The following is a 26,177-nucleotide window of genomic DNA, read 5'->3' as shown; positions in this document are numbered from 1 at the left end:
TGAGGGGGCACTTTCCAACTAGGATGCCTTTCGCTTGTCCAGGATGGTGTTGGTGTGGCACCAGGGGAGAGACGAGCAGAGTGTACAAGATCCCTTCCTGCCCAAGGGAGCTAGCAAATGGGGAGACTCGTCTGACCCCACCTGCCCCACCTACCAGTAGCTTGTTCTTGTAAACATATTTTGTGTGTCCTGAAGAGTCTTTGATCTCCTTGCTGAAAACCAAGGAGATCTCAAAGAGGAATAGGTGTCGCTCCCGCCCTTTCCGGATCAGCGACTTGGGGTCCCACACTTGAAAGGCATCTTGTAAAATCAGCTCCCCCTGCACGTCCAGGTTCTCGTCGAACCCTGAAAAAAACCCGTTTCCAGTCTGTGTGATTTCTCCACCACATGTGGGCCCCTTGCTCCAGTCCCCTCTTGGAGGCAGGCTTCCTGACAGGGACCCCTCAGCTCCCACACTTTTCTCTCAGGCTGATTCCTGTGGCTCCTGCACACCTCAGAGGACAGCTCTATGGCACTGGGATCAGACCCCCTTTCTGCCCCAGGTCTCCTCTACCGAACCAATGTCAGGGGAATCTCACGCAGAGCTCCAGAGCAGTCTCCCCCAGCCTTCTGCCAGCCGGGGAGTGCCTGCAAGGGCAAACGCCATCTCTCCTTCTCCCTCCACAGCTCCCGCTGTAGCTGACCTGGAGCCCAGAATGGGGCTGACGACACACACTGCCTGCGTGCCCCCGACTCCACTCCATTTGTTGTCACTTCATTTCCTCATTTCTTATGCTCCATTCCTAGGACTTCCCTTTGATAGCTCCTGTACTATGCGGTGCACAAGCCTTCAGCAATTTATATTCGTATCATTTTAACAGAGGTTCTGAAACTTTATTGTGTACAAGAATCACCTATATTGATTATGAAAACACATAATCAATTCTTCAATCCCTAAAAGACTGGGATTCGGTAGGAGTGGGGTGGAGCCCATGAATTTGCACTTTTAAACAAGCTCTCAGGTGCTGCTGCTGTTGGTCCATAGAGCCCACCTGAAGTACCTGGATCCAGAATACAGGTCAGGGACAGGCTGGAGGAGAAGGTGCTCAGAGAGGCAGACGTGGGGGAGGGGTGGGGAGCAGGTGTGAACAGAAGAGTAGGAGGTGGAGAAGGTGAGATACTAGGAATAGATGCAGATAGTTAGTGCTCAGTCTGGAGAAGGTAATCATGGCTCCTCTGCATGAAGAAGTGGGCTTCCCGTGTTAAGAGTGGTCAGGATATACTGAAACCAGACCAAGTCTTTGGCAGTGCTGGGGTAAGGGGCACGGAAGGAAAAGTGGTCTTCAAGAGAGGAATGCCCCACAGGGTTACTATGTACTACAAAGAAGACTTGCCTCCCTTATCTCACCTGTTTGCCAGCCCAGGTTGGGATATGGAATATTAACTCATCTAACAGTTTTGACCATGGCTGCTCTGCCCTCATCTGCTGGGTTTTGTGGTGTTGGGAGTGCTTTATTGTCTCTATGCCAGGTTTCTGGGTCCCTAGAACATGGTTCCAGTGGACTGAAGGAGCTTTGACAAAGTCCCCTCAGTTTTATCTGGCTGGACTTGACTCACCTGCTACGAATGGGTGAGGGTAGTTGCACACTGACATGAATGTACTTGATGCCACTGAAGTGTACATTTAAAAATGGTTAAGATGGTAACCTTTATGTTATATGTGTTTTAAAAGAATAAAAAAGAGAGAAGGACAAGGCTAAAGACAGAGTGTGTGTGTGTGTGTGTGTGTGTGTGCGCACGCGCGCGCGTGCAGGATTTCTGCTTATTATGATGACAAGTGCGATGCAGATGCTATGCAGATGAACAGGACTGCTATGGGTCAGGGTTTTCACACCTTTACAGTAAGGATGATGATGGCTTGTCCTACTCTGGCTCTCAGGCAGCAGGTTGTCCACATATCTGATGCGACACAGGCCTGGGGCTACCTGGAGGCAGGTGATAGCTGAGCTGGCCCCTGTGGATCTCCTCTCACACTTCCCCAGGACCTATGGAACAACTTGCCATTTCTCCTCTCTTCCAGCCTGGCACTCTGCATGACTTCACACCACTTCCCCCCATGACGCCAGTTCCACAGCTTTAGGAAAGGAGAAGGCTCCCCGGGAGGCTGAGTGCACAGGTACCTTCCAGCATGCTGACGTGCATGGCATCGTTGGCTCTCTTTGGGACACTAAGCATCACCTCCAGGCCTTCCTTGAGCTCCCCTTTTCCTTCTTCACAGCAAGTTAAAAGTTCCTGTGAAAAGGTCCAGACACAGTTAGAACAGTTTCCCCCAGCTTCCCCAGCCTCCCACTACCTAACCCCTCAAGGCAATTATATACCAGTTCCTCAAGGAATTATGTGCTGTGTGCTTAGTCACTCAGTTCTGTCCATCTCCTTGCAACCCCATGGACTGTAGCCCACCAGGCTCCTCTGTCCATGGGGATTCTCCAGGCAAGGATGCTGGAGTGGGTTGTCACGCCCTCCTCCAGGGGATCTTCCCAACCCAGGGATTGAACACAGGTCTCCCACATTGCAGGTGGATTCTTTACTGTCTGAGTCACCAGGGAAGCTAGCTTCATTGTCTGTGATGGTCCCCTCTGGGAACCCCTCTGGGGTGGAGAGGTTATCACCAAAGAATTCAACCACCATGCTTTTCCCAGACTGAGTTTCCTCAGCTCAATCTAATCCAACTAACTCAACCCAACTCCCAAGTGGCTGGCACTAGAAGTGAGCAACTAGGGTATTCTCTGTCACCCAACTAACCTGAGGTCAGGGAATACCCCTGGCAAAACATACAAACAGAGGTGCAGTACTATGCGATCATAGAGGACACACAGCACTCACACATCACTGCACGCCAACCTCCAGCACCACGTTTATTGACACACCTCTACCACCTGAATGACTTCTTCCACACTGGGAACAACTAGGGATTATGGAAAGTATAGGTCTATAGCTTTTCAGAGTCCTAAAAGATTTTTAGATTATATGTATTAGATGTCGGCCCAGGGCCAACAGATAGGATCATGGACTAGTCCCTGGATTGTCAAATGAGGACACTGTGCTCAAGAGGGACATGGGTTTTGCCCAGGTTATAGAACTCATTGGAGGCCATGTAGAGGCTTGAATCCAGGTCTCTTGAATCCAAATCCAGTACTCCATCCACCAGGCCAACCTGCCTTCCCCCTGTCCTCCTGGACCATGCTCTCTCTTTAACATCTCCATTGGAGACTAGGTCTTTACCCTTTCCATAAAAGATATATAATATCTGGTTGATGGAGAAAAGATAATTTCCAACTATCCTAGTAACCATAAAGACCATTTGAAATGATTTCACTCAAACCAGAGGAATGCTGGCTTTCACTTTTCCTATCAGGGTTATCATATCTTGCTCACTTTGACTCTGGAAAGGAAGAAGTTAAGCAACAGATCTACAAACCATACTTCCCCCTTCTGGGGAGGGGGAAGACAGGGAATGGGTGGATGGGTGGGGATGCACTTCCAGGAAAGAAAGAAAGTTGACAAGACCAAACCTTATAAACACATCAATGACAGACCTCCTGACAAACTAATGGTACCTGCCAGCAGGAGACTCCTTATTTATGGTGTGCTTTTAGTAGGATCTCTCTGGCCTGTCTATGACTTCTTATGGTAGACAAACCTACAATCAATGGCTCCCTGGAAAGTATCAAATAAGTTACACAACTAAGTAAAAAGTGATTACATTTCATGATGAAATGGCTCTCTTCAGGGTAAGTGATAGGATGCAACACACATCATTTAGAAACTTTGCATGCCAATCAAGATCTCAGCATATCCTGATGTTGTAAGAAAGGTCTTGGAGCTTTTGGTGGTCCTGGACTTCTGTGTTTTATCTCTGTCTTGGATTATCTGTATCTTTGAAATTATTAGTAAAGTAAATATCTGATTAGTGATCATCTGATATGAAAATCCAGGCCTTTATGTTATCTTCCCACATGAAGAAGGGAGCTCTGAGTGTCCGAAGAAGAGATACACCGCCTAGAGCAGACGCTTGGGAGGTAGACCAGATCATTTCTCAGCTCTGTCTTTGGTTCCAGTCAGTGTAACAGCATCATTGTTCAGAAAGCTGCATTTACTTCTGCCAACCTTAAGTTCTCTTCCCTTACCTAATTTTAACCCTCCCAACCGGTTCTCATATATCATCAAAGGAATTTCTAGGCAGAAACATAAGAGGGAAATAAGAAATAGGCTACAGTTGGTAACATAAAACACCAATTACTTTAACCTCCCAAAGCAATTTGGCATGTCCACCAACCAACCAGCAAAACCAATGAGTTCTCCTCAGATCTCTGCTATAGTTTATGAAACGGAGAAAGCTCCACATTTAATTTAGACTGAAAAGGACAGCTGTAGCAGATTTACACAGAGAATATTGAACACTCTGACTTTCACTTTTATGCAACACCTAAAGGGAGGAACTCCAGAGGATACTGATAATTAAATATCCGCTTACTTGGAATAATGGAGAAGGCAATGGCACCCCACTCTTGCCTGGAAAATCCCATAGACGGAGGAGCCTGGTAGGCTGCAGTCCATGGGGTCGCTAAAAGTCGGACACGACTAAGCGACTTCACTTTCACTCTTCACTTTCATGCATTGGAGAAGGAAATGGCAACCCACTCCAGTGTTCTTGCCTGGAGAATCCCAGGGACGGGGGAGCCTGGTGGGCTGCCGTCTATGGGGTCGCACAGAGTCAGACACGACTGAAGTGACTTAGCATTACTTGGAATAAAGCTGACTTAAATGAGAAAATAAATCCCATATTATTTATTTATAGTAAAAGCTCAGTAAACTATTTTTCTTTTACTCAGCAAGCACTCGGCTACAAGCACATTTGAAAGAGGTTAAAATTATCTTACTAAGTCTCTTCTTCCCCAAATAACTTTAAAACATTTCTACAGCAAATTCCCCCTACTTTACTGTCTTCTCTCTCAGTTACCTGCATAGTCTTCTCTTTCTAAAACAGCTAATCACAGAGTTAAAGCCCAGAGCCCACCCTTCCATCTGCCTAAAGCAAAGCACAGGGCAGCCTATCTGTTGTCCACATCTCTCCCTTGCCCAAGGCACAAAATTCATCCTAGGAACTTCAGCCTTAGGGATTAACAAAGAGGGGTGAAAACTTATATTTCTCTTAGAACTGGGGCCTAATTGACTGGAGACTGTGGCAGTGTGGATGGGTGAGTCAGTTTTATTTTATTTAAAAAAAATTCACAACCCCACTAATTCCTGAAAGAGCTTTGGAAATACTTAAGTTTGAAAACCACACACACAAAAATCTTGTATAATAATAATCATTTAGAAAGGTCATACATCATGTGGGCTAGGGAAGGAGAGGATAATTATATACAGTTGTTATTGCTGCTATTTAGTTGCTAAGTCGTGTCTGACTCTTTTGTGACCCCATGGACTGTAGCCCACCAGGTTCCTCTGTCCATGGGATTTCCCAGGCAAGAATAATGGAGTGGGTTGTCATTTCTTCCTCCAGGGGATCTTCTCGACCTAGGGATCAAACCTGGGTCTCCTACATTGACAGGATTCTTTACCACTAAGCCACCAGGGAAGCCCAACAGTACAGTACTTTTCATTTAAATCTATAACCCTACTCCATCCAACTGCCCATTCATTATGCTTACTCAAATGTTTTGTCAGAATCCAGGATAGAAGATTGTTCCCCACCTCTGGGGTAAGGAGAAACTCCTGTAAGTAACCATAAAACTAGACACTATCTGACAGTCAAAGGCAAAGAAGGACCTCAAGTTCTTGTGATTAAAGAGCAGAGACATTACTTTGTCAAACAAGGTCTGTCTAGTCAAAGCTATGGTTTTTCCAGTAGTCATGTATGGATGTGTGAGTTGGCCTATAAAGAAAGCTGAGCACCAAAGAATTGATGTTTTTGAACTTTGGTGTTGGAGAAGACTCTTGAGAGTCCCTTGGACAGCAAGGAGATCCAATCAGTCCATCCTAAAGGAGATCAGTCCTGGGTGTTCATTGGAAGGACTGATGCTGAAGCTCCAATACTTTGGCCACATGATGCAAAGAACTGACTCATTGGAAAAGACCCTGATGCTGGGAAAGACTTAAGGCAGGAGGAGAAGGGGACAACTGAGGATGAGATAGTTAGATGGCATCACCGACTCATGGGCATGAGTTTGAGTAAACTCCAGGGGTTGGTGACGGACAGGGAAGCCTGGCATGATGCAGTCCATGGGGTCACAAAGAGTTGGACACGATGGAGTGACTGAACTGACTGACTGTCTGGCACACCAATTTTTCAGGAAAGAATATCCATGCCCTACGCTGAGATCTTGGGAGAATTTTTGTGAGTCTTTATATAAGAAACTTCAAAAACAGAATGGCATCTTCAAAGTTCTACCCGAACAGCTGTGATGGTCTGCACATAGTTATTTCTGACACTAGTCCTCAGTAAAGGCCAAAGGCATGGATGCCCTGTGGTGATTCTCTAAGTCATTTTCTGCAGGGTTGGCAGGCTGGAGTGCCTGGAAGTGAAGTCCTGAAGTTGAGGAAGGTGAAGGTTTGAAGGACAGGGCTGAAAAATAAGGATGACATAAGACCCAGTCCTAACCCAGAAGAGAGAAGAGAGGTTGGGGCGGGGCTCACTGCTGCCCCCACTCTTCTCATCACAGAACTACAGGTGCTAAGTCAGTAGGACGCCACAGACAGGAAAGGCGGGCGCACTTCAACATGACTAGAATCTAGATTTGGAACAAGACTGGTTTTCAGGTTTACTGAAGCAGCTAGGAAATGTGAGGTTCAGCAAGCATCTCATAGAACTGAATTTCATCAGAGTTTCTCTAGAACTATACTACTTACGACATGCTTCTCACAATCCTTTTTTTGCATTTGAGAAGTGACCAGAAATATAGTCAAACTTAGGGAAAACTCCACCCTTACACATTAAGAGTTAATGTAGATACACTTATATAACTGCCTAAGATATAGACTTCCCAGGCTTTCTTTGAGAAGTGTCACATTTTCAGACTGTTAGTGTATTCTTCTCTGAGAAGAATCAGCCCAAATCACATAGTATTTTATATAATTTGATGATTTGACTCTTAAAGAAAAGGATTGGGAGAAAAAACATATCTCCTGGTTGGCTCTAGAAGAACCCGTAACACGTAGGAGCCTACAGATACAGAGTTGTCATTGTGTCTTTGTATGTACTTTCAAACTATTTCCTCTTTAAAATCTCCTAGTCTAGACAAACAGAGATAAAGGCAATGATAGGTGCTGCCCTGGGCCTCCACTGCCCATGCTGGCACTGACCCTAAGACCTTGATCCTGGATCCTACAAAGCAAGGGCCACCAGGAGGAATCTGCCCAGAAGGGAAGGACGGGAGAGTCTCTGTGTACCCACCACTGTCTGGGGTGGCAGTCACTAGGAGATGTGCAGTGGTGGATATGAAAACAATCACAATCCATCCCTGCTTCCATTTCTCCTCTTTCCCACAAAATAAGCATGTGAGATTTCATAGGATAGAACATGCAGTCTGGAGCCAGCAATGGCAGCGTGGGCTCATTGCTGAAGTTCTGCTCTAGGCAGATGAAAGGTCTTCAGGTAGAAGCTTTCCCATACCTGGGCAAAGCTAGGATTCCTTGGACCTGGTTGGCAGTGTGGTCAGGGTGACATAGAGGGGGGAGGTACCTTCAGGAGCAGCTGGTACTTGGTAATCCTCTGGACAGGCTTAATTAGGTAGGAAGAAATGGAGTTGGCCAGACCATGCCGCTGCTGTATCTCCTACAGGGATGAAAATGGACACTGTTAGACACGGTGGGACATGTGCACATATGTGTTCTGGGAGGAGGTGGGCAGGGTTAAGGAGAGAGGAGAAAAGAAAAAGGTACAAAATGATTAGAAACTATTCTTGGAAGGGGAAAAAAGGGAAAATGTATAAACCAAAACACATAGGAAATCATCACTGTGTCTTTAGATGATAATGAGTGCCTGAGCAGTAGAGAGGCTTACACCTAGATTCTGGAACAAGTGAAAATACAGTTAGATAAGCGAGATGTACATGGGTCATTGATGGCGTAGAGCTAAAAGGATGAATTAGGGTTTGATGGTGAGTTTTTCAAGGGTCAAGTTTCGCAGATCTTATATAGAAGAAAAACATGGTGAAAACAATGTTTCAGAAAGACTCATATAAGCCTAATAGCAACACAGAGAGTAGAGATTGGGAAAGAGACACAGAGACCAGTCCAGAGATTATTGCAGAAATCTAAGTGTGTAAAAATAGAATTACCATCAATCCAACAATTCCATTCCTGGGTATATACCCAAGAGAAATCAAAACATATGTCCGCAAAAAACTGCTGCAAAATATTCATAGTAGTATTATTTTATTAAGAGTAGTGAAAAGGTGGGCATAACCCAAATGTCCATCAACTGATGAGTGAAAAAACAAAATGTATTATAGTCATACAACAGAGTATTTTTTTGGCCATAAAACAGAATGAAATACTGAGACATGCTACAACATAGATGAACCTTGAAAGCCTTATGCTAAGTGAAAGAAGTCAGTCACAAAAGAACACCTATCATTCCATTTTTAAATGAAATGTCCAGAAGAGGAAATCTATAGAGATGGAAAATAGATTGTCAGTTGCTCAGAGCTGGGGGTGTAGGGAGGATAAGGTGGAGTGTGTGGGGATGCCTTATGAGGTGATGAACACGCTCTAAACTTGACTGTGAGGATGGCTGCACATGTCTGCGAAGGTACTAAAACAAACCGTACCCTCTACATACGTCTATGTCTGCAGGTGTGTAATGTGGGGGCTTGCCATAAATGAAGGTTAGTGAGCACAAAGCATCGGGAGAATTACAAGAAACATTTTAAACCTAGATAAAGTAGGACTTGTTACGGGCCATGAAGGAAGGTGAAGCAAAGGGAATAATAATAGTCATAAATCACTCCATTTTCCTCCAGCTATCCCAGAAGGTGGCAATTTTCTCACTCATTTGCCTCTTCCCTAAACTTGTGTGTTTATATCAGGACTTGTTCAAGGAAAATGGGCAAAACAGCTGGCAGCCTGACCCTATTTGGGCAAATTAACATTTTGAGCTTATCTGGGGCTTTGGCAGGAGAGCTCAGGCAATAAGGCACTTTGACTGGCTTCCCTCTCTAACAAGATGCCGAGTTCTGGGAAGGCTTCATGTGGAGAGGAAGGAAGGGGTGGTGTCCAGTGGCTGGGTCAGCCAACCAAGCTCAGTAATCAGCAGGGTACCAGTCATCACCGCCTCACAGCTCCTACGTCTGGTGTAGAAAATGCTGGATCATGTCAATGTGTGGGCCTTTCTGGTGCTTGAATTTTCTGTGCTTTCTTTACAGTAATGGATAACAGAGCTGTCTTTATTGGGGTTTTAATCTCTGATGGAAGGAGGGCCTAAAGTAGATGGTCTCTAAGTATAGCATTTAGGGAAACTCTTCTGATGGGAGGGAAAAAGCTACAAAGATGATGCTTTCTGGAACGTTTAGGGAACCATCAGGAGAATTTGCTGCCCTCTCTCCCCACCTCTAGGCCAAGCTCCAGGAACTTCTACTGGACTGGTTTTCTGTCTTGCATTGGCCTCCCCAACTAATGTACAGGCTTATTAGGCATGATATTAGAAACGGGGGGTAGGGTGTAAAATTTGGGGTATGTCCAACTTATAAATCAAAGCCTAGAAATTGGCTAGAAACAGGAATATGAGGAATATAGGATGAGAGGAAAATGCAGATTAGCACCAGACACTGTAACATGTAAAAAATGAACCAGGCAAACCATGAGTCAACCTTCTCAGGAGCTCACAAAAGGCATAGTATGGCATTTGTAACCTTCAAAAGGCAGATGGTTACAAATGCCATAAAGAGACAAAGTATACTGCACATAAAGAGAAAGGCAAGGATTCACGTAGGAAGCAACACATGACTGTGACCGTTTAAGGATAGGAAGACTTCTAAGGGTGTCTATGTGTGCCTGTGTGCAGTGTGTGCAAAGGGCTCACGGTCTATCTTAGGCAGTGAGAATAGTGTGTGCAAAGATAAGGAGGCAGATGAGTCTACAGCCTACTCAGAGCACAGGATATGTATGTTCAGAAAAATGTGAAGTGGAAGACAGGACACAGTACATTTAAAACTTCAAAAAGACTCTTCTAGATACTATTGATAAAAAACCAGAAATATATTAAGAGAAACACATTATTAAGGAGAGAGAATAGGAGTAAAGGGCATCTAAAATGATACCCAATAACTTCTGATACCAAGTCAGAGAAGTGCTTTTCTTGAGTTTTCAGTTTAAACAAAACCTCACAAATTTCACTTTGGGACCATTTCCATAGTAATACTCCATCTTTAAAAATCATGTCTGTTTTTTCTTGTCTGGTTTTCACCCATTCAAGTATTATTCCTTCACTGAGCAACAAGACACTTGTAGAATCATTTCTGTTACAGCAGGTAAGGCTAGAAAGATGCTCAGAGAAGGATTATTTTGTAAACTTGAGTATGGGAACCATGTTTGAATGTCTGTGACCCCATGGGACCTGGCACATTATCTTGCTTACAGTAGACATTCAAATATTTAGAGAAGGAATGAGTAGGCAGAAAGTTAGACTGATGGACATTTAAAATTTTCTGAATTTCAAGTGTTTGTTACTTCTGCTATGACTGTCAGAATGGCCATCATTGCTATCACCTATCTCTCATTGAACTTCACTTTTTTATTCTCATTTCTTTCTTCTCCCTTGTTCTTTCCATGCATCCTACAGTGATCCATTTGATTCTGTTCATGTTATAGCCAGTAAGTCACTCTCTGGGGACTAGTATCATATACACATCATTTGCCAACAGGACTGTGCTCACCCAAAACCAGAGGCCCTGACAAGGTGCATCAGCTCTGAATCTCCTCTTGGCTTCCACTACAGAACAAGTGCTCGACCCTGGCTGCACGTTACTCTCACCTGGAAATGTTTAAAAATCTCAATGCCCAGGCCAAATCTAGGCTGATCATAACACAATCAGGGCTGGGACTGGAACCAGTATTTTTCATAGCTCTAAGGTGATTCCAAGGTGCAGTCAAGGTTGAAACAACTGTATTAGAGTAGTTAGTGATTCTCAAACTTGAGTGGGCATCAGAGTCACCTGAAGGGCTCCTTAAAACTCAAGATTGTTTCATTCCAGCCCTGGGGATTCTGATTCAATAGATCTGGAGCAGTGTCCAAAAATAGGCATTTCTAATAAGTTCTCAGGTGATAACGATGTAGCTGAGCTGAGACCACACTTTGAGAAGTCCTGCATTTGAGGAGCTATAGAGGTGGCTCAGATGATAAAGAATCTGCCTGCAATGTGGGAGACCTGGGTTCAATCCCCGGGATGGGAAGATCCCCTGGAGGAGGGCACGGCAACCCACTCCAGTATTCTTGTCTGGAGAATCCCATGGAGAGAGACAGGAGGGCTACTGTCCATGGGGTCACAAAGAGTTGGACATGACTGAGCGACTAAGCATTGCGCACACACACACACACACGCGCGCGGTAGAAATGGAACATCTTAATTGGCACCTGCATCCTAGTACACCTCTTCTACACATGAGATTTATGGCTAGCTAGATTTGGTGTTGTGTGCTTAGCTGCTCACTTATGTCTGACTCTTTGCAACTCCATGATGTTGAGATATGCAGGCAAATGTGCCTTATCAGAAACCACAGCACTTGAGATGGGATGAAATAAAACACAACATTGTTGTTTTGTTATTTATGAGTCGTGTCCAACTCTTTTGCAACCCCATGAACTGTAGCCCGCCAGTTTCCTCTGTCCATGGGATTTCCTAGGCAAGAATACTGGAGTGAGTTAATACTGGAGTGAGTTACCATTTTCTTCTCTAGGGGATCTTCCTGACTCAGGGAATCAAACCTGTGTCTTCTGCTTGGCACATGGGTTCTTTACTATTGAGCCACCAGGGAAACCCAAAACAAAAGATAAACAGTGGTTTTGGTTTTTTCCATGTTTTATCCATGAGAGAGAGGATTGCGGGGGGGCCAGTAAAGAAAAATGAGGAACAAAGGATAGTTAGAAACCCATAATCTCAAAGTAGAACAGCATTCCACCTGCTTGTCAGTGGCTCAAGAATGGAAGTTCACAGCTTACATCAAAGAAGGTGCCTGCATGCTCCAGGATCAGCTGGTTGGAATCAGGCTTGTTTTTACAGTAGGTGACGTACATCTGAAATTTGTCTGCCTAAAAAAACAAAGATAATAATAGATCAGCATCCATTAGTTGTTCCCTTCTGTTTACCGTGCCATCAAGTGCTGTGCAGTTAAGCCCTTAGATATTGCCTGGTACAGACAACCCTGTGGCAAATGCCCTGGGCTCTTTAGGCCTGTGCTACCCTAATAAACTTGGGGTGCTTTTTTCTTATCAGCAGGGGAAGAGAGCTCACTGAAAGAGAGTTCATTTAAAAACTAGTCTGTACTAGATAGAATTAGAAAAATCAATTTACAAATCATAATATGTCCTGAAGCTGGACAGAATTTATTGAGAGAGTATCCCGCTTCTAGTGTTACCTATAATTTGCTTCCCATCTTGAAAAATGATAGCATTTGCTTTAAAAACGAAAAGTCAAAGAATGAAAATGAAGTGTAATCTCAGCAAGAGATCTGCTTGTACTCTAAATCTCCCCATGGGGGCAGTTTCTAGGGCATGTCAAGCAACTGTGCCACCATCCCACATGTGCCAGAAGCAATGATGGGGGAAAACGAAAGCAGGGTGACCCTTGGGGGGTCCTAAGTGAATCCTAAACAGTGAATCCCAAACAGATTGCTTCTTCAAGTCAAGAATTGTATGGCTCGGTAAAAATTCATTTCTTATGTCTTTGACATCTCCTGGGTTTGTGCTTCACAGCCTTTCCACTGGGAAAGTTATGTGTACTTTGGCCACCAAGCACTTTTCCCAGCTGTGAAGTACTCCCCATCCCAAAGCCTGTATAACATTGGGGATGTCCTCTTCTAAAAAAGAAGCCTAACTAAGTGCTAATTATAGCAGGTTTCACTTATGCCAGCACTTACTTTCCCAAGTACTCTATACATACTAACTCATTTGATCCTTATGAGAACCCTATGTGATGAGTTCTTTTATTATCAACCCACTTAACAGGTATGAAAATAGTGGCATGAGGTTGGTTGCTGTTGTTTAGTCGCTAAGTCATGCTTGACTTTTGTGACCCTATGGACTCTAGCCTGCCAGGCTCCTCTATCCATGGGATTTTCCAGGCAAGAATATTGGAGTGGGTTGCCATTTCTTTTTCTCCAGGGCATCTTCCTGACCCAGGGACCAAACCTGTGTCTCCTGCATTGGCAGGCAGATTCTTTACCATTGAGCCACATGAGAAGTCCACAATGTAGGTCACTTTAAATTCAGAAAGCAGTGGAGCCCAGGCAAGTTGACTTGAGGCTTCTTGGTCATAACTCTTGCCGTTATGGCAACTCTTTCTACCCTTTACTCCTGCATTATAGTCATACATTAAGGTGATAAGACTTAAGAAATCACTTTGAGATAATTCTTGGCAAAATGAGCATATTGTATACTAAAGGTTTTCTGAAACCACTTTTATGTACTATTTAGGAGGCATTCATCATCCCTAAGAGATGCTAATAAATCATACTTATGGTTGATTGAAAGGCAAATCCACAAAATGTATGAAACAAGATACCAAAAAAAAATTCTTTCACTTAATGGTCAGTTTCATTTTTTCTATTGTTAGCAATAATGTGAACTGTGCATGGGCTCATGTATTTAGAGGTGGAAAATGTATTAGCACAAAATAAAATGGTAGTCTGAGACTTCCTTAAGAGACCAGGCCAGGAAGTAAATGTTACAGTTTCAGAAAAAGGAGGCAACTCAAGTCTAGAGTTGCAGGATAAACTGTGATATTAATTATATGTCAATGGACTATTCAACATCCCAGGTCCTCTGAGATCTTTCCATCTATAAAATATAAAACATAACCGCAGCCCTGCCTATTCCATAGGGCTGTTAAGAGCGTAAACTCTCTGAATTGTGAAGACATTGGAAAAGTAATTAGCCTGTTTTGAGTAGTAGTTCTAATTAGTTAATTGTTGAATATTTAGAACTCCTGGCCCTGGGGAAAGATTTCCGTGTTTAGTTGCACTTATTGTACTAGGTGGGCTTCCCTGGAGGTGTTGGTACACATACCACGAGCCTGAACTCAGGATAATAGGGCGTGGAGATACTAACAGAGACTAGTGTTTCCATGTATATAATTAAAACCTGGAACATTCAGCCCATTTACTTGGCCCATGACAACAGCTCCAAGAAAGAGAATGACTACGTATACATCCTGTAGGTCAGAATTGGGATGGATAACCAAGGAGTCTGTTCTCTTACTAAGGAAGAAAATGTGAACAATGGCTTGGTGGACTTCTAAAGTTCTAATTCCCTCATCCTGTTAAAAATAACTCGTGGATGGAGCTGGAACAGTTCTTCTACCAGGGGTGGTGGTCTTATTTCAATCTCCTGACATTTCAGTTTTTGAAAGTTTTTTAAGGTAGATATCAGACACAACATCTAAGGACCTTTCCCAAGGAGGGCTCTGGTGCTCAGTGATAGACTGCTTTCTTTCAGATCTACTCATGGATCTTCTCTACAGCCCCTGGTCCTGTGTTAGAATGTCAGTGACACCAATCATCAGTCAGGCACTGAACAGTGATGCCATCTGGTATCACCTGTACCCCTGGAAAACATGGGATCGTAGGAGGAGAAGGTCAGTAGGTTACCCAAGTAACAAAGCAGTGTCCCACATCCTCAGGCAGCTGCTCATACTTCTCCAGTTCTTTGAGGAAGATGCTGCAGGGAGGGAGAAAGGCTGAAATCAGACATTCTGTACTGTTGGACCCCTCCCCACCAGAGGCTCACACTGAGGCCAACCCAATCTCATCAACTCCATTATTTACATATGCCTTCTCCACTTTCTAAGTGATGTGCGGTAAGGAGCAATTTAAAATATGTTGGAACTAATTTCATTACATTTTAAATTAATTGATTAATTAGTGCTACTTAATTGTTTCCCTTAAAGGTTTACACTTCTCAGGCTGAAAATGATGGAATATGATACTTGTGTTGGGCATTTCAATGGTAACTATGACTCTATTTTTTAATACAAGTAGTCTGAGCATGTTGCAACACTTGAAAATATATAGATATAGGTATCAAAAGACCAAAATAATACTATCTATGATCCCAGAGGTAAGGTGGAAAAATTCCGAATCCTATACTGACTTCTTTCCAATTTTTCACTTTCTTCCGTCAGTACCCAGTTTGTGCTAAAAACTGAGTTAATGCTTCCTGTTGCTGACACTGTTAGGAAAGAAAATTTAATGGGGAAAATGTCATAATACATTTCAAAGCTGAATTGAATTACTACCGAATTTTCTGCCATTGTGAATATCTACGGTATGGCTCCTTTTTATGTTAATAAATAATAAAGAGCTGACCACACCAACTTCAAATTCATACATTAAACAGTTGGTTTGAGCTCAGAGAATACAAGCTCAAATAAGCCAGAATCATTAGAATGGCATTTTCTTTTTAAAAATCAGACAAAGTGTTACAAGTAATTATGAGGTTGTAGGGAAACATTCTGACAATGATGGACGATGGTATAATCTTTACAGGTCAATTTGACAATACCTATCAAAGTAAAAAAGTACTTATCTTTGCCTCCGCAATTTTAATTTTGGAAAATGTGCTATAGTTGTAGTCACACACATGCAAAATGAAGTATACATATGCATATTCACCATGGCACTCTTCATAATAGCAAAAGGCAGTGTATAGATGACAAAGTAAACCATAGTACATCCATAGAACCATATACTATATGGCTATAGGAAATGGCAAAACTTTGTAGGTTTTTACATGGAAGAGCTCCAGGGCAAGCTGTTAAGTAAAAAAGGCAAGATGTAGAAGAATGTACCTAATATTCTGCCTTTTGTCTAAGTAGGGGATATATATACTGTTATTTCCGACCCAAGAAACTAATGGTTAAAGTGTATAATTTTAGTTTTGCAAGATTAATTCTGGAGATCTACTATATAGCATAATATCAATAGCTAAGATTATTGCATCACATACTTAAAATTTGCAAAGAAGATGGACCTTTTGTTAAGTGTTGTTATACAACAATAGAAAAGAAAACTTTGGGAGGTGATAAATATGTCTATGGCCTTGATGGTGGTGATAGTTTCATGGGTATATAATTATCCCCAAATGCACCAGTGTTTTTGTGATATTAAATATGTACAAATTCTTACACCAATCGTACTTCAATAAAGTGGTTAAAAAGAAAGTCTTCCCAAAACAAAAAGTCAACCTACTGAACAGGAGAAAACACTTGCAAATGATGTAAGCAATACAAGGTTACTATCCAACATATATAAATAGCTCATACAACTGCAAATGAAGCAACTAACAAAGGATTAATTCCAAAATATATAAGCAGCTCATATAGTTCAATATCAGAAAAACTAACAATGCGATCAAACAATGGGCAGAAGATCTAAACAGACATTTCTCCAAAGACATACGGATGGCCAATAAACACATGAAAAGATACTCAACATCACTCATTATTAGAGAAATGCAAATCAAAGGTACACTGAGGTATCACCTCACACCAATCAGAATGACCAAAATACTACAAACAATAAATGCTGGAGAGGATGTGAAGAAAAGGGAACCCTACTGCACTGTTGCTGGGAATGTAAATTGCTACAGCCACTATGGAGAACATTACAGAGATTACTTAAAAAACTAGGAATAAAACTACCATATCACCCAGCAATCTAACTACTGGGCATAAACCTTGAGAAAACCACAATTCTAAAAGATACATGCACCCCAATGTTCATTGCAGCACTATTTACAATAGCCAGGACATGGAAGCAACCTAGATGTCCATCGACAGATGAATGGATAAAGAAGCTGTGGTGCATAGATACAATGGAATATTACTCAGCCATAAAAAGGAACACATTTGAGTCAGTTGTAGTGACGTGGATAAACCTAGAGCCTGTTATACCGAGTGAAGAAGTCAGAAAGAGAAAGAAATATCGTGTATTAATGCATATAAATGGGGTCCAGAAAATAGTACTGATGAACCTATTTACAGAGAAGAAATGGAGACGCAGACACTGAGAATGGTCTGGTGCACACAGTGGGGGAAGGAGAGGGTGGGACAAGCTGAGACAGCAGCACTGACACATATGCACCATTGTGTCTACAACAGACAGCTAGCAGGAAGCTGCCATGTAGCACAGGGAGCCCAGCTGCGTGCTCTGTGACAACCGAGAGGGCTGGGATGAGGAGGGGACGGAGGCTTAAGAGGGAGCAGATATATAATATGACTGATTTGCACTGATGTATGGCAGAGACCACCACAATATTGTAAAGCATTATCCTCCAATAAAAACAACAACAACAACAACAACAAAAAACAACGCGATTTAAAAATGGGCAGAAGACCTGAATGGACTTTTTCTCCCAGGAAGACATCCAGATCGCTAACAGGCACATGATAAGATGTTTCAACATCATTAATCATCATTAATCATCAGATAAATGCAAATTAAAACCACAATGAAGCATCATCTCACACTAGTCAGAATGGCTATCACCAAAAGGAACACAAATAACAAATGTTGGCAAGGATGTGGAGAAAAGGAGCCATCCTACACACACACACACACACACACACACACACACACACACCTGTTATCTGTGTTCTGTTTTCAATGACATAGAATGATTTGGTTTTGGTTTAAAGAAATATATATGTGCAATTAAAAAATGTTTGGCAAGCCATATTTGTAAGGCCAAAATGCCAATGATTTATAGAATCATGCTGCTGAGTCACTTCAGTCGTGTCCAACTCTGTGCGACCCCATAGACGGCAGCCCACCAGGCTCCCCCGTCCCTGGGATTCTTCAGGGAAGAACACTGGAGTGGGTTGCCATTTCCTTCTCCAATGCATGAAAGTGAAAAGTGAAAGTGAAGTCGCTCAGCCATGTCCGACTCTTAGCGACCCCACAGACAGCAGCCTACCAGGCTCCTCTGTCCATGGGATTTTCCAGGCAAGAGTACTGGAGTGGGGTGCCATTGCCTTCTCTGTTTATAGAATCATAGATGATATTTTTTGTCCATCTGCCATTGAAATTTTCTACTACAAATAAGTATTACTTCAGTAGTAAGTCAGTTGAAAATGTTTGAAGACTCCTAGCAGTATCCATTTAATGATAATCATCTTTCCCCTGAATTCTGGAGTATCCTGATTTGAATCACTGAACAGCAGTGATTACAATGCAATTTGGGCTTACAAAATGCAAATATGCAGTGCTCAAAAATCAATAAAGTATCATATTTACTGCTACTTTTAGAAGAACTGCAGGTGACCCACATGTATTTAATATGAATTCTAAATTAGAAATAGAAAAATATTATATAATGCTGCAAGTGAGGATCAAATTTTTTTACAAGGACAAGAAGAAAACATGTTTTTTTTTTGTTGTTGCAAAGAGAAGCAATCTGGATCATCACCACATACATAACAACATATTAAAACATTCATCTATTTTTAATATACTATAATTTTTATTTCTGGAACTAAATTCTAAAGGACATGTATTGTGTGGGTGTTTTCCATGAGAACACTAAACAACATAAGGTACAAAATCTTCACAGGTATTTTTTCAGGTGTTGAGATAGTCTTTATGGCTGTTTCTCATATTGGCCTTCAGGATAATCTCAGTGAAGACAATGGATAGAGATTCAGCTCTGAGATGTGATGGGCTGAACAGGACCTGGGAGTTAGGGCTGGAATGGCTTGGTGAGTCGGGGAAGAGCTACTCTAGGACAAGGACTGGTAAAAGGAAATGAACCGCTTTAAAGAGAAGAGGAGTAAGCACAGAAGAGCACTCGGAACAAAAGAGAAGGAGGAGAACCTGGAGCCCCAGGCGCCTAGGATAAATGCTCCTGGGTGTAGGAAACTTCCACTTGCCCACTTTTGGGCTCTCGCTCCAGTCCCCTCACTCTGACCACTATGGTATACAGGTTCTTCTCTATTAAGAGTGACCAAGGAAATGATACAATAGCCTGGATCATGACATTCCATAGAAGATATAAAATTGTATCCTTGTTTTAGAAGTTGCAAGGACTCTGACGACTCAGGGAGAGCTTCCCTCTTTCCTTAACTTATGACCAAAGGTCAGTGACTTGGTCACTTAAGGTTAACTTTAAGTAAAAAATGGTAATTATGCCCACAGAGTTGATAATTGATCTAGAGGCTGAAGAGAGTAATAGCAATTTTTGGTGACAGTAGCTGCCTATGGGAGGATACTCCAAAAATTCTCAAGAAATGAAAGCGCTTTAAAATGAATTAAGTACATAGCATATCATTTCTAGAATTAATGCCTTTCTGGAAAATGAAGGTTTTAACAGCAACTGCCACTAGCCCACTCTTCTACTAATCCAAGGCCTCACTTTCCTTTCCTCCCCAAACCAAGCTCAAATAAAAGAACCAGAGTTCACATCTAGTCACAGTTGTCAGTAGGGGGTCTTACAAAGTACCATTTTTCTCAATTTTAAACAACCTCGTGTTGCGAGGATTTAATAAACTCATGTAGATAAAAAACCCAAAGCAATACCTGGTGTACAGTAGGCACTAAATTAGTTTTTAAGGATCAGTGCCTCCCAATTTTAATAAGCTCCACTCCTGGAGACTTATCCCCAGGGAGCTTTTCCCACCCTGCCCCTGGTAAAAATCTATAGTAGATTGTCTTCTCTGAAAACCATATCCTGGGAAAAATCTTGATTGGGGTTATGTAAAAATTGGATTTCAAGGTCACATATCATTTAAGCTTGGAAATTCTGGGTTAAATTGGTTTGTTTATGAAGGGACTTTCAAAATCCTATAATATGATGAGGTACATTATATCTCTGAAATAAGTAGAGTATGCAATGCTTCCCAAACTTCTTTGCAAATGGAACACTTTTGGGGAAAGTATCAGACTTTGTCTCAGGGAACACTTAGTGATCCCTGCTCCTGCCTGTGCACTGTCCTCTGGGTTAGGATCTGATGAGCATCTGTATCATTTAGCAAAACTCCGTGGGTGATTTTAATGCATCCAGTCCATAGATCAGCTTTTGAAAGTAATTTTTTGGGGCTCCAAAATCACTGCAGATGGTGACTGCAGCCATGAAATTAAAAGATGCTTGCTACTTGGAAGAAAAGCTATGACCAACCTACACAGCATATTAAAAAGCAGAGACATTACTTTGTTAATAAATGTCCGTCTAGTCAAAGCTATGGTTTTTCCAGTAGTCATGTATGGATGTGAGAGTTGGACTATAAAGAAGGCTGAACGCTGAAGAATTGATGCTTTTGAACTGTGGTGTTGGAGAAGACTCTTGAGAGTCCCTTGGACTGCAAGGAGATCCAACCAGCTATCCTAAAGGAAATCAGTCCTGAATATTCATCAGAAGGACTGCTGCTGAAGCTGAAACTCCAACACTTTGGCCACCTGATGCGAAGAGCTGACTCATTGGAAAAGACCCTGATGCTGGGAAAGATCGAAGGCGGGAGGAGAAGGGGACGACGGAGGATGAGATGATTGGATGGCATCACCAACTCTATGGACATGCGTGTGAGTAAGCTCTGGGAGTTGGTGATGGACAGGGAGGCCTGGCATGCTGCAGTCCATGGGGTCACAAAGAGTCGGACACGGCTGAGCGACTGAACTGACTGCCCTTTCCAGTGTGCTTCCAGCTGGCAGATCCTACATCCACTCTACATGGTTTAATTTTTAAATAAAAAGGGTAGGAATTAAACAAGCTATCCTGTGATGGGCATATCGATTCATAACTTTGAGTAAGTTGTGCACTACCATCTCAAGTAATTGTTGAAGACCAGTAGCAGTATTAAACTCTATTTTGCTTTTTAATTTGAAACTTATGAAGACGACAGGTTATGTACACTTGATCAGTATAATTCTACCTACTTCAAATAGACGTGATGAGTTTAAATTAAAGCACAAGAAGTCACAACACTTTTCACAAATGATGGGACATTCCTCCTCAGCTGTTCTATAGCAACATCTTGGTCTTTACCACTTCAATAATTATGTGTAATAAATCATGGGAGAATGAGCAAAGCAAGAAGTTTAGGTGCTTGTGTGAATATCTGGGGTTCTTTCAGAAATGAGTAAAACTTTTAACGAAATGTCAAGATTCAAATACTGTATTTTTTTTTTTTTTGCAGAATTTAAAAAATACAACAGACTTATGAACATAACAAAAAAGAAGCACGCTCACAGATACAGAGAACAAACTAATGGTTACCAGTGGGGCAAGAGAAGTGGGAGGGGCAATACAGGGGTAGGGGATTAAAAGTTACAACTATCAGGTATAAAATAAAATAAGCTACAAGGATATACTGTATAACACAAGGGATACAGTCAGTATCTTAAATGGAATATAACCTTTAAAATTGTGAATTACTCTATTGTACACCTGTATTGTACATAGTGGGGCTTCCCTGGTGGCTCAAATGGTAAAGAATCCACCTGCAATGTGGGAGACCTGGGTTCAGTACCTAGGTTGGGAAGATCCCCTGGAGGAGGGCATGGAGACCCACTTCAGTATTCTTGCCTGGAGAATCCCCATGGACAGAGGAGCCTGGCGGGCTACAGTCCTTGGAGTCGCAGAATCAGACACGACTGAGTGACTAAGCACAGCACATCATACTTAGTGTACAACAACTACACTTCAATAAAAAAGAAATGTCAAGATCTAAGCAATGCTATTACTCTATCAAATTATTGTGATGCAATACATTATGCAGTTACTTTATGAGGAAAATGCTTCCCTCCGGCTTTGGATGGGATCCTGGGAAATAAAGCCACCAGCATTATTGACAGAAAAACTTTGTGAGCTTTGTCATTGCTGCTGCTGCTAAGTCACTTCAGTCGTGTCTGACTCTGTGCGACCCCATAGAGTCACACGGCAGCCCACCAGGCTCCCCTGTCCCTGGGATTCTCAAGGCAAGAAAACTGGAGTGGGTTGCCATTTCCTTCTCCCACGCATGAAAGTGAAAAGTGAAAGTGAAGTCGCTCAGTCGTGTCCGACCCTCAGAGACCCCATGGACTGCAGCCCACCAGGCTCCTCCATCCATGGGATTTTCCAGGCAAGAGTACTGGAGTGGGGTGCCATAAGCACTATGAAAACAGTACCATTCCAAAGGCACCCTGGGCCATTCTGAAACTTATTTTTGCCAAAGGTAAATTTGGTCTATAGTCTTACTGCTTCTAGAGGAGTGTGTCCTTCACTGAGGACCTTCACATCAAGGGTACAGCTTGAATTTAAAGGGGAATACATGCGATGGCCTTGTTTGTGCATGCTCTCAGGCATGGGCATATACACTTGTTGGTGAGAAGGGGAATGAAGCAGGGTCACAGTGGTAACAAGAGAAAAGTAGAACAACAAGGAGACATAAACAAATAAAGCTGGAGGCAGGCTGGGGAGAGAGGATCAGGCTTATTGCAGGCAGCCCAGGACACTGCCCCTTATGCTTCTGCATACAAGAGGAGCTAGAGATCATTTCTAAGGGACCCATTAGTGACCAGATAGACCCAGAGCCCAGCATGGAAGAGGTTCTGGACTGCAGGCCAGGACAGCTGGTTAGCACACTGAGCAGCTGTTAAACTACTGGAGGGTTGTGTGCACCCCAGGGAAGGTGCCAGATGGCTCATAGAAGTCTTTGCTCAGCACAGTTTGATCATCTGGGCTGAGCCATGACAATCACCAGGCTCTCTCTTTATTTCACAGCAGAAACTTCTGCTGAGGTTAGAGGTGGAGAGGGAAAGGTGCACACGGCTGGACTCTTACTCAGTATACCCCCCACCCTCACCTTAAACCTCAAGCAGCAGCTTACCTCACGGCAGTGCTACCTGTTGAATATGTTTTGCTAATATTTCCTAAATTTAACTTTTGTGATTAGATGAATCAAACAGTACTGCACAAACATAAGTTTAATGTTAAAGTAAAATATAAACAACTAATCTTGCATTTAATGTTATTCATAGGCCATTGACAGACAGGCTGTTTAGTAGCTAGGCATGGACACCAAGAAGTTAGTGTGTACAACTGAAATGAACATGACTTTGACACACCAAAATGAATGTTTAGACTTTGTTTGTCTTTGGGTACTCCCCCATATTTATAAAAGTAGCACTGGAAAAAAAAAACAGCAACAAAATCGCAGCTATAATTTTTTAAGGCCCTACTGATAAGTGTGTAAGGCTCACAGTTATCTCTCAGAGTATAAATTTAGGGCCCAAGAAAAAACACACTAGGATGTCCCCTTCCTCTCTGCTTGACATTTGAATATTAAGAAAATGACAGTGTGAAAATAGGGAGTCATGAAGACGTGGATTCTTTGGCTGTGTTACTCAGTTTGAGCAGGTCACGAACCTTTGTAAGTTCCAGTTTCTATGAAACAAGAGAGTAGAATAGAACAAGATTTTCCTGGTGTGGGAAAGAAGCACAGAAAGCAGAGAATACAACCAAAGTGCGTGAGTACAGGAGGGAGAAGGAGAGGCCAAGCAGGGAAAGCAGCTGCCCCCTGGCAGAGGGGCCTTTAGATGAGGCTGTGGCCTGCACACCCCTTCTCTCTCCACTTGGGGGAGCCAGTGCCTCACCTTGTAGCTACAGATCCACCCTCTGCATTCCACGGGGTTGTAGAATCAATTTAGAGGGTGGAAACCAGCATTAAAGAGGAAGGAGAACAGAACCTAATCCAAAATATCAGAGCTCATCACACATGGTGAGGGTATCATTTTGCAGGATTTAATTTTCCTATTATATATAATATATAAAGCATGTGCATATCAGGACAGGATATATAATTTTTCTTTGGCTCATAATACAAAATGTTTGAAAAACACTTAACTGACTCTCCTGCCTACCATAGGAGACAGGGAGGGCTAGCTCTTTTTCATCCATCTCTCCCCTTCCATCTCACTCTCCCCCTCTCTATACTGCCTCCTCTAGTACTGCCCACTCTCCCTTCCTCTCTCCCTTCTTCTCCCCATCTCTTCTTTCCCTTGATATCCACTGTCCTCACTTCTCCTCTATCCAGGTGTTCTATCCCACTTTCCCACTCAGTCTGTCTCTCCTCCCTTCCTCCACACTCTGGTCGCCACCACTCCTGCCTTGCACCCCCTCCACCCACCACCTTGCCCTTCTTGTGCCTCAGTCTCACAGGAGCAGACGTGACAAGACACAGTCCACTGGGAGTGTGACGGCTTCACCTTCCCCCACCCTTGACCCAGGATGGAGACTCACTCCCAGACTTCTTCATTTCAGGCCATTATTGTAAGGGTGTGTGACCTGGATGACATACCTATGGAAGAAATGGGTTGAAGTGTTCCTGAGATTTGAGGATGCACATTGAAGCTGGTTAGATATGAACCAAAGCAACCAGACTTGGCAGTGCCAGCCATGGTCTGTGGAGAGGAGAAAGGGACCGCCCCAGCCCCTGGAATCTATGCCTAATTGTTCAATGGGAAGATGTCACAAAATGTGCAAGTCACTGGGCCTTCTCTGGGTCTCAGGGCCCTTATCTGTCAGTGGAGACAATTATGCTTGATGCTCAGGAAGACCTTCTGATCCCTGACAACAGAGATTTTTAAAAAATGTTATTGCCCAGACTCACATATGGCCATATCTCCAAAAACTGAAAGGGAAAAATTAAGTTCAGATTTAACCAAAGAGGATGAGCATTTTAAACAAACTGCTGTCCTTACTGAAGCTGAAAATCAAATACAAGGCAAATCGAAAATGAATAATTTTCCCACATTGCAAGCTGTAGGCCAGTCAAAGTGGGGAGAGAGCATTAATAAAACCACCACCATTGGGGAGATCTATGTATGGCATTTATTACCTTTCCTGAGTACTCCCAGAATGCTTAACAAAATGCAAAAAATAGATCTAGGTTTTGAGTAGATAAGTGCCATGGTCTTTGGATCTAGTTCCATAGATATGAGATGCAGAATCAACATAGGGAGAGCAGAGGGTAAAAACCAAGTATCACTCCACTTAAACCTCCAATGTGTGTTAACATCACTACTTGTAACTGTTAAATTCTACATATATGAATTGTTCTTCTTTACAAAATTTTGGTACTGAATGGAACTTCTCCATTCAATACCTACAGAGACAAAGCTCAGAATTTAGGTATTGAATGGAACTTCTCCATTCAACACCTACAGAGACAAAGCTCCTACAGGAAGGTCACACACACACAAAACCAATCTTGACTGTCATTTTTCAAAGTGACATCATTTAGAAGGATCGATATTAACTAGCCGAGTCGTTTAACACATTCACCTTTGGTCTAGATGCTAATTTCCTAGCGCCTCAGCTGATGTGGTTATGCAGGCCGCGTCCATCTCAGTCCCTCTGCCTCTCAGTCTCTCTGTCTCCAGTCTTCCTCCCTCCCAATCTCTTTCCCTCACTCTCTCTCTAGAGAAGATGCACAGAACCTGAGCTATGCACTAGAAATCAGAGGAGTCTGTTTCTCTGTCAGATAGCACTTAATTATAAATTTGAAAAGATGCAAGCAACTGGGGTTAAAAAGAACCTTTTGATATGTTTAGGTTAAAAAGTGACCATTTCAGAAAAGTATTCCTAAAGAGCAAACTAGAGTTTGGACAATTGCCTGGTCTTCCCAATAAGAAGTACCCAGGAAACTCTTTCATTTAGACATGCAAATGTTTTGCTTGTCTAGAAGGTTCTGACAGTGGTGAAGAAAAATAATGATTTTCCGTATCTTGAGATTTTCATAAACAAAAGAGAGAATTATGACTTGAATGGCATTAGCCATAAGTCTGCAAATTTTAATTCTATTTTTAGCCCATCCATACATTCATCCACCCAACAAACACTCACTTAATGTTTACTGTGTGCCAAGTATTGGGGTTATGCAGTGAAAGATATGACCTCTTATGGAGTGCACAATTTCTGCATTTTCAAAGTTGGCTTAATTGCCATTTTTAAT

The 26,177-nt window shown here is 42.6% G+C and overlaps 1 protein-coding gene across 31 annotated transcripts in view; it reads right to left on the bottom strand.

Moving 5' to 3' along the window:
• The window catches only part of KALRN (kalirin RhoGEF kinase), a 689,644-nt gene that overhangs the window by 214,298 nt on the left and 449,169 nt on the right, over nt 1-26,177 (bottom strand). For all 31 annotated transcript variants that reach the window (XM_019956772.2, XM_019956779.2, XM_070800327.1 and 28 more), the window contains 5 exons: nt 14,845-14,914; nt 12,200-12,289; nt 7,724-7,816; nt 2,160-2,271; nt 155-345 (listed from right to left, as the gene is read on the bottom strand). In XM_019956772.2, coding sequence (XP_019812331.1) covers nt 155-345; nt 2,160-2,271; nt 7,724-7,816; nt 12,200-12,289; nt 14,845-14,914 — 556 coding nt within the window. The remainder of the gene's footprint in view (nt 1-154; nt 346-2,159; nt 2,272-7,723; nt 7,817-12,199; nt 12,290-14,844; nt 14,915-26,177) is intronic.

The sequence above is a fragment of the Bos indicus genome, chromosome 1 (assembly GCF_029378745.1).
Source record: "Bos indicus isolate NIAB-ARS_2022 breed Sahiwal x Tharparkar chromosome 1, NIAB-ARS_B.indTharparkar_mat_pri_1.0, whole genome shotgun sequence".
Classification (NCBI taxonomy): domain Eukaryota; kingdom Metazoa; phylum Chordata; class Mammalia; order Artiodactyla; family Bovidae; genus Bos; species Bos indicus.
This window is presented reverse-complemented; position numbering and strand designations above follow the sequence as displayed.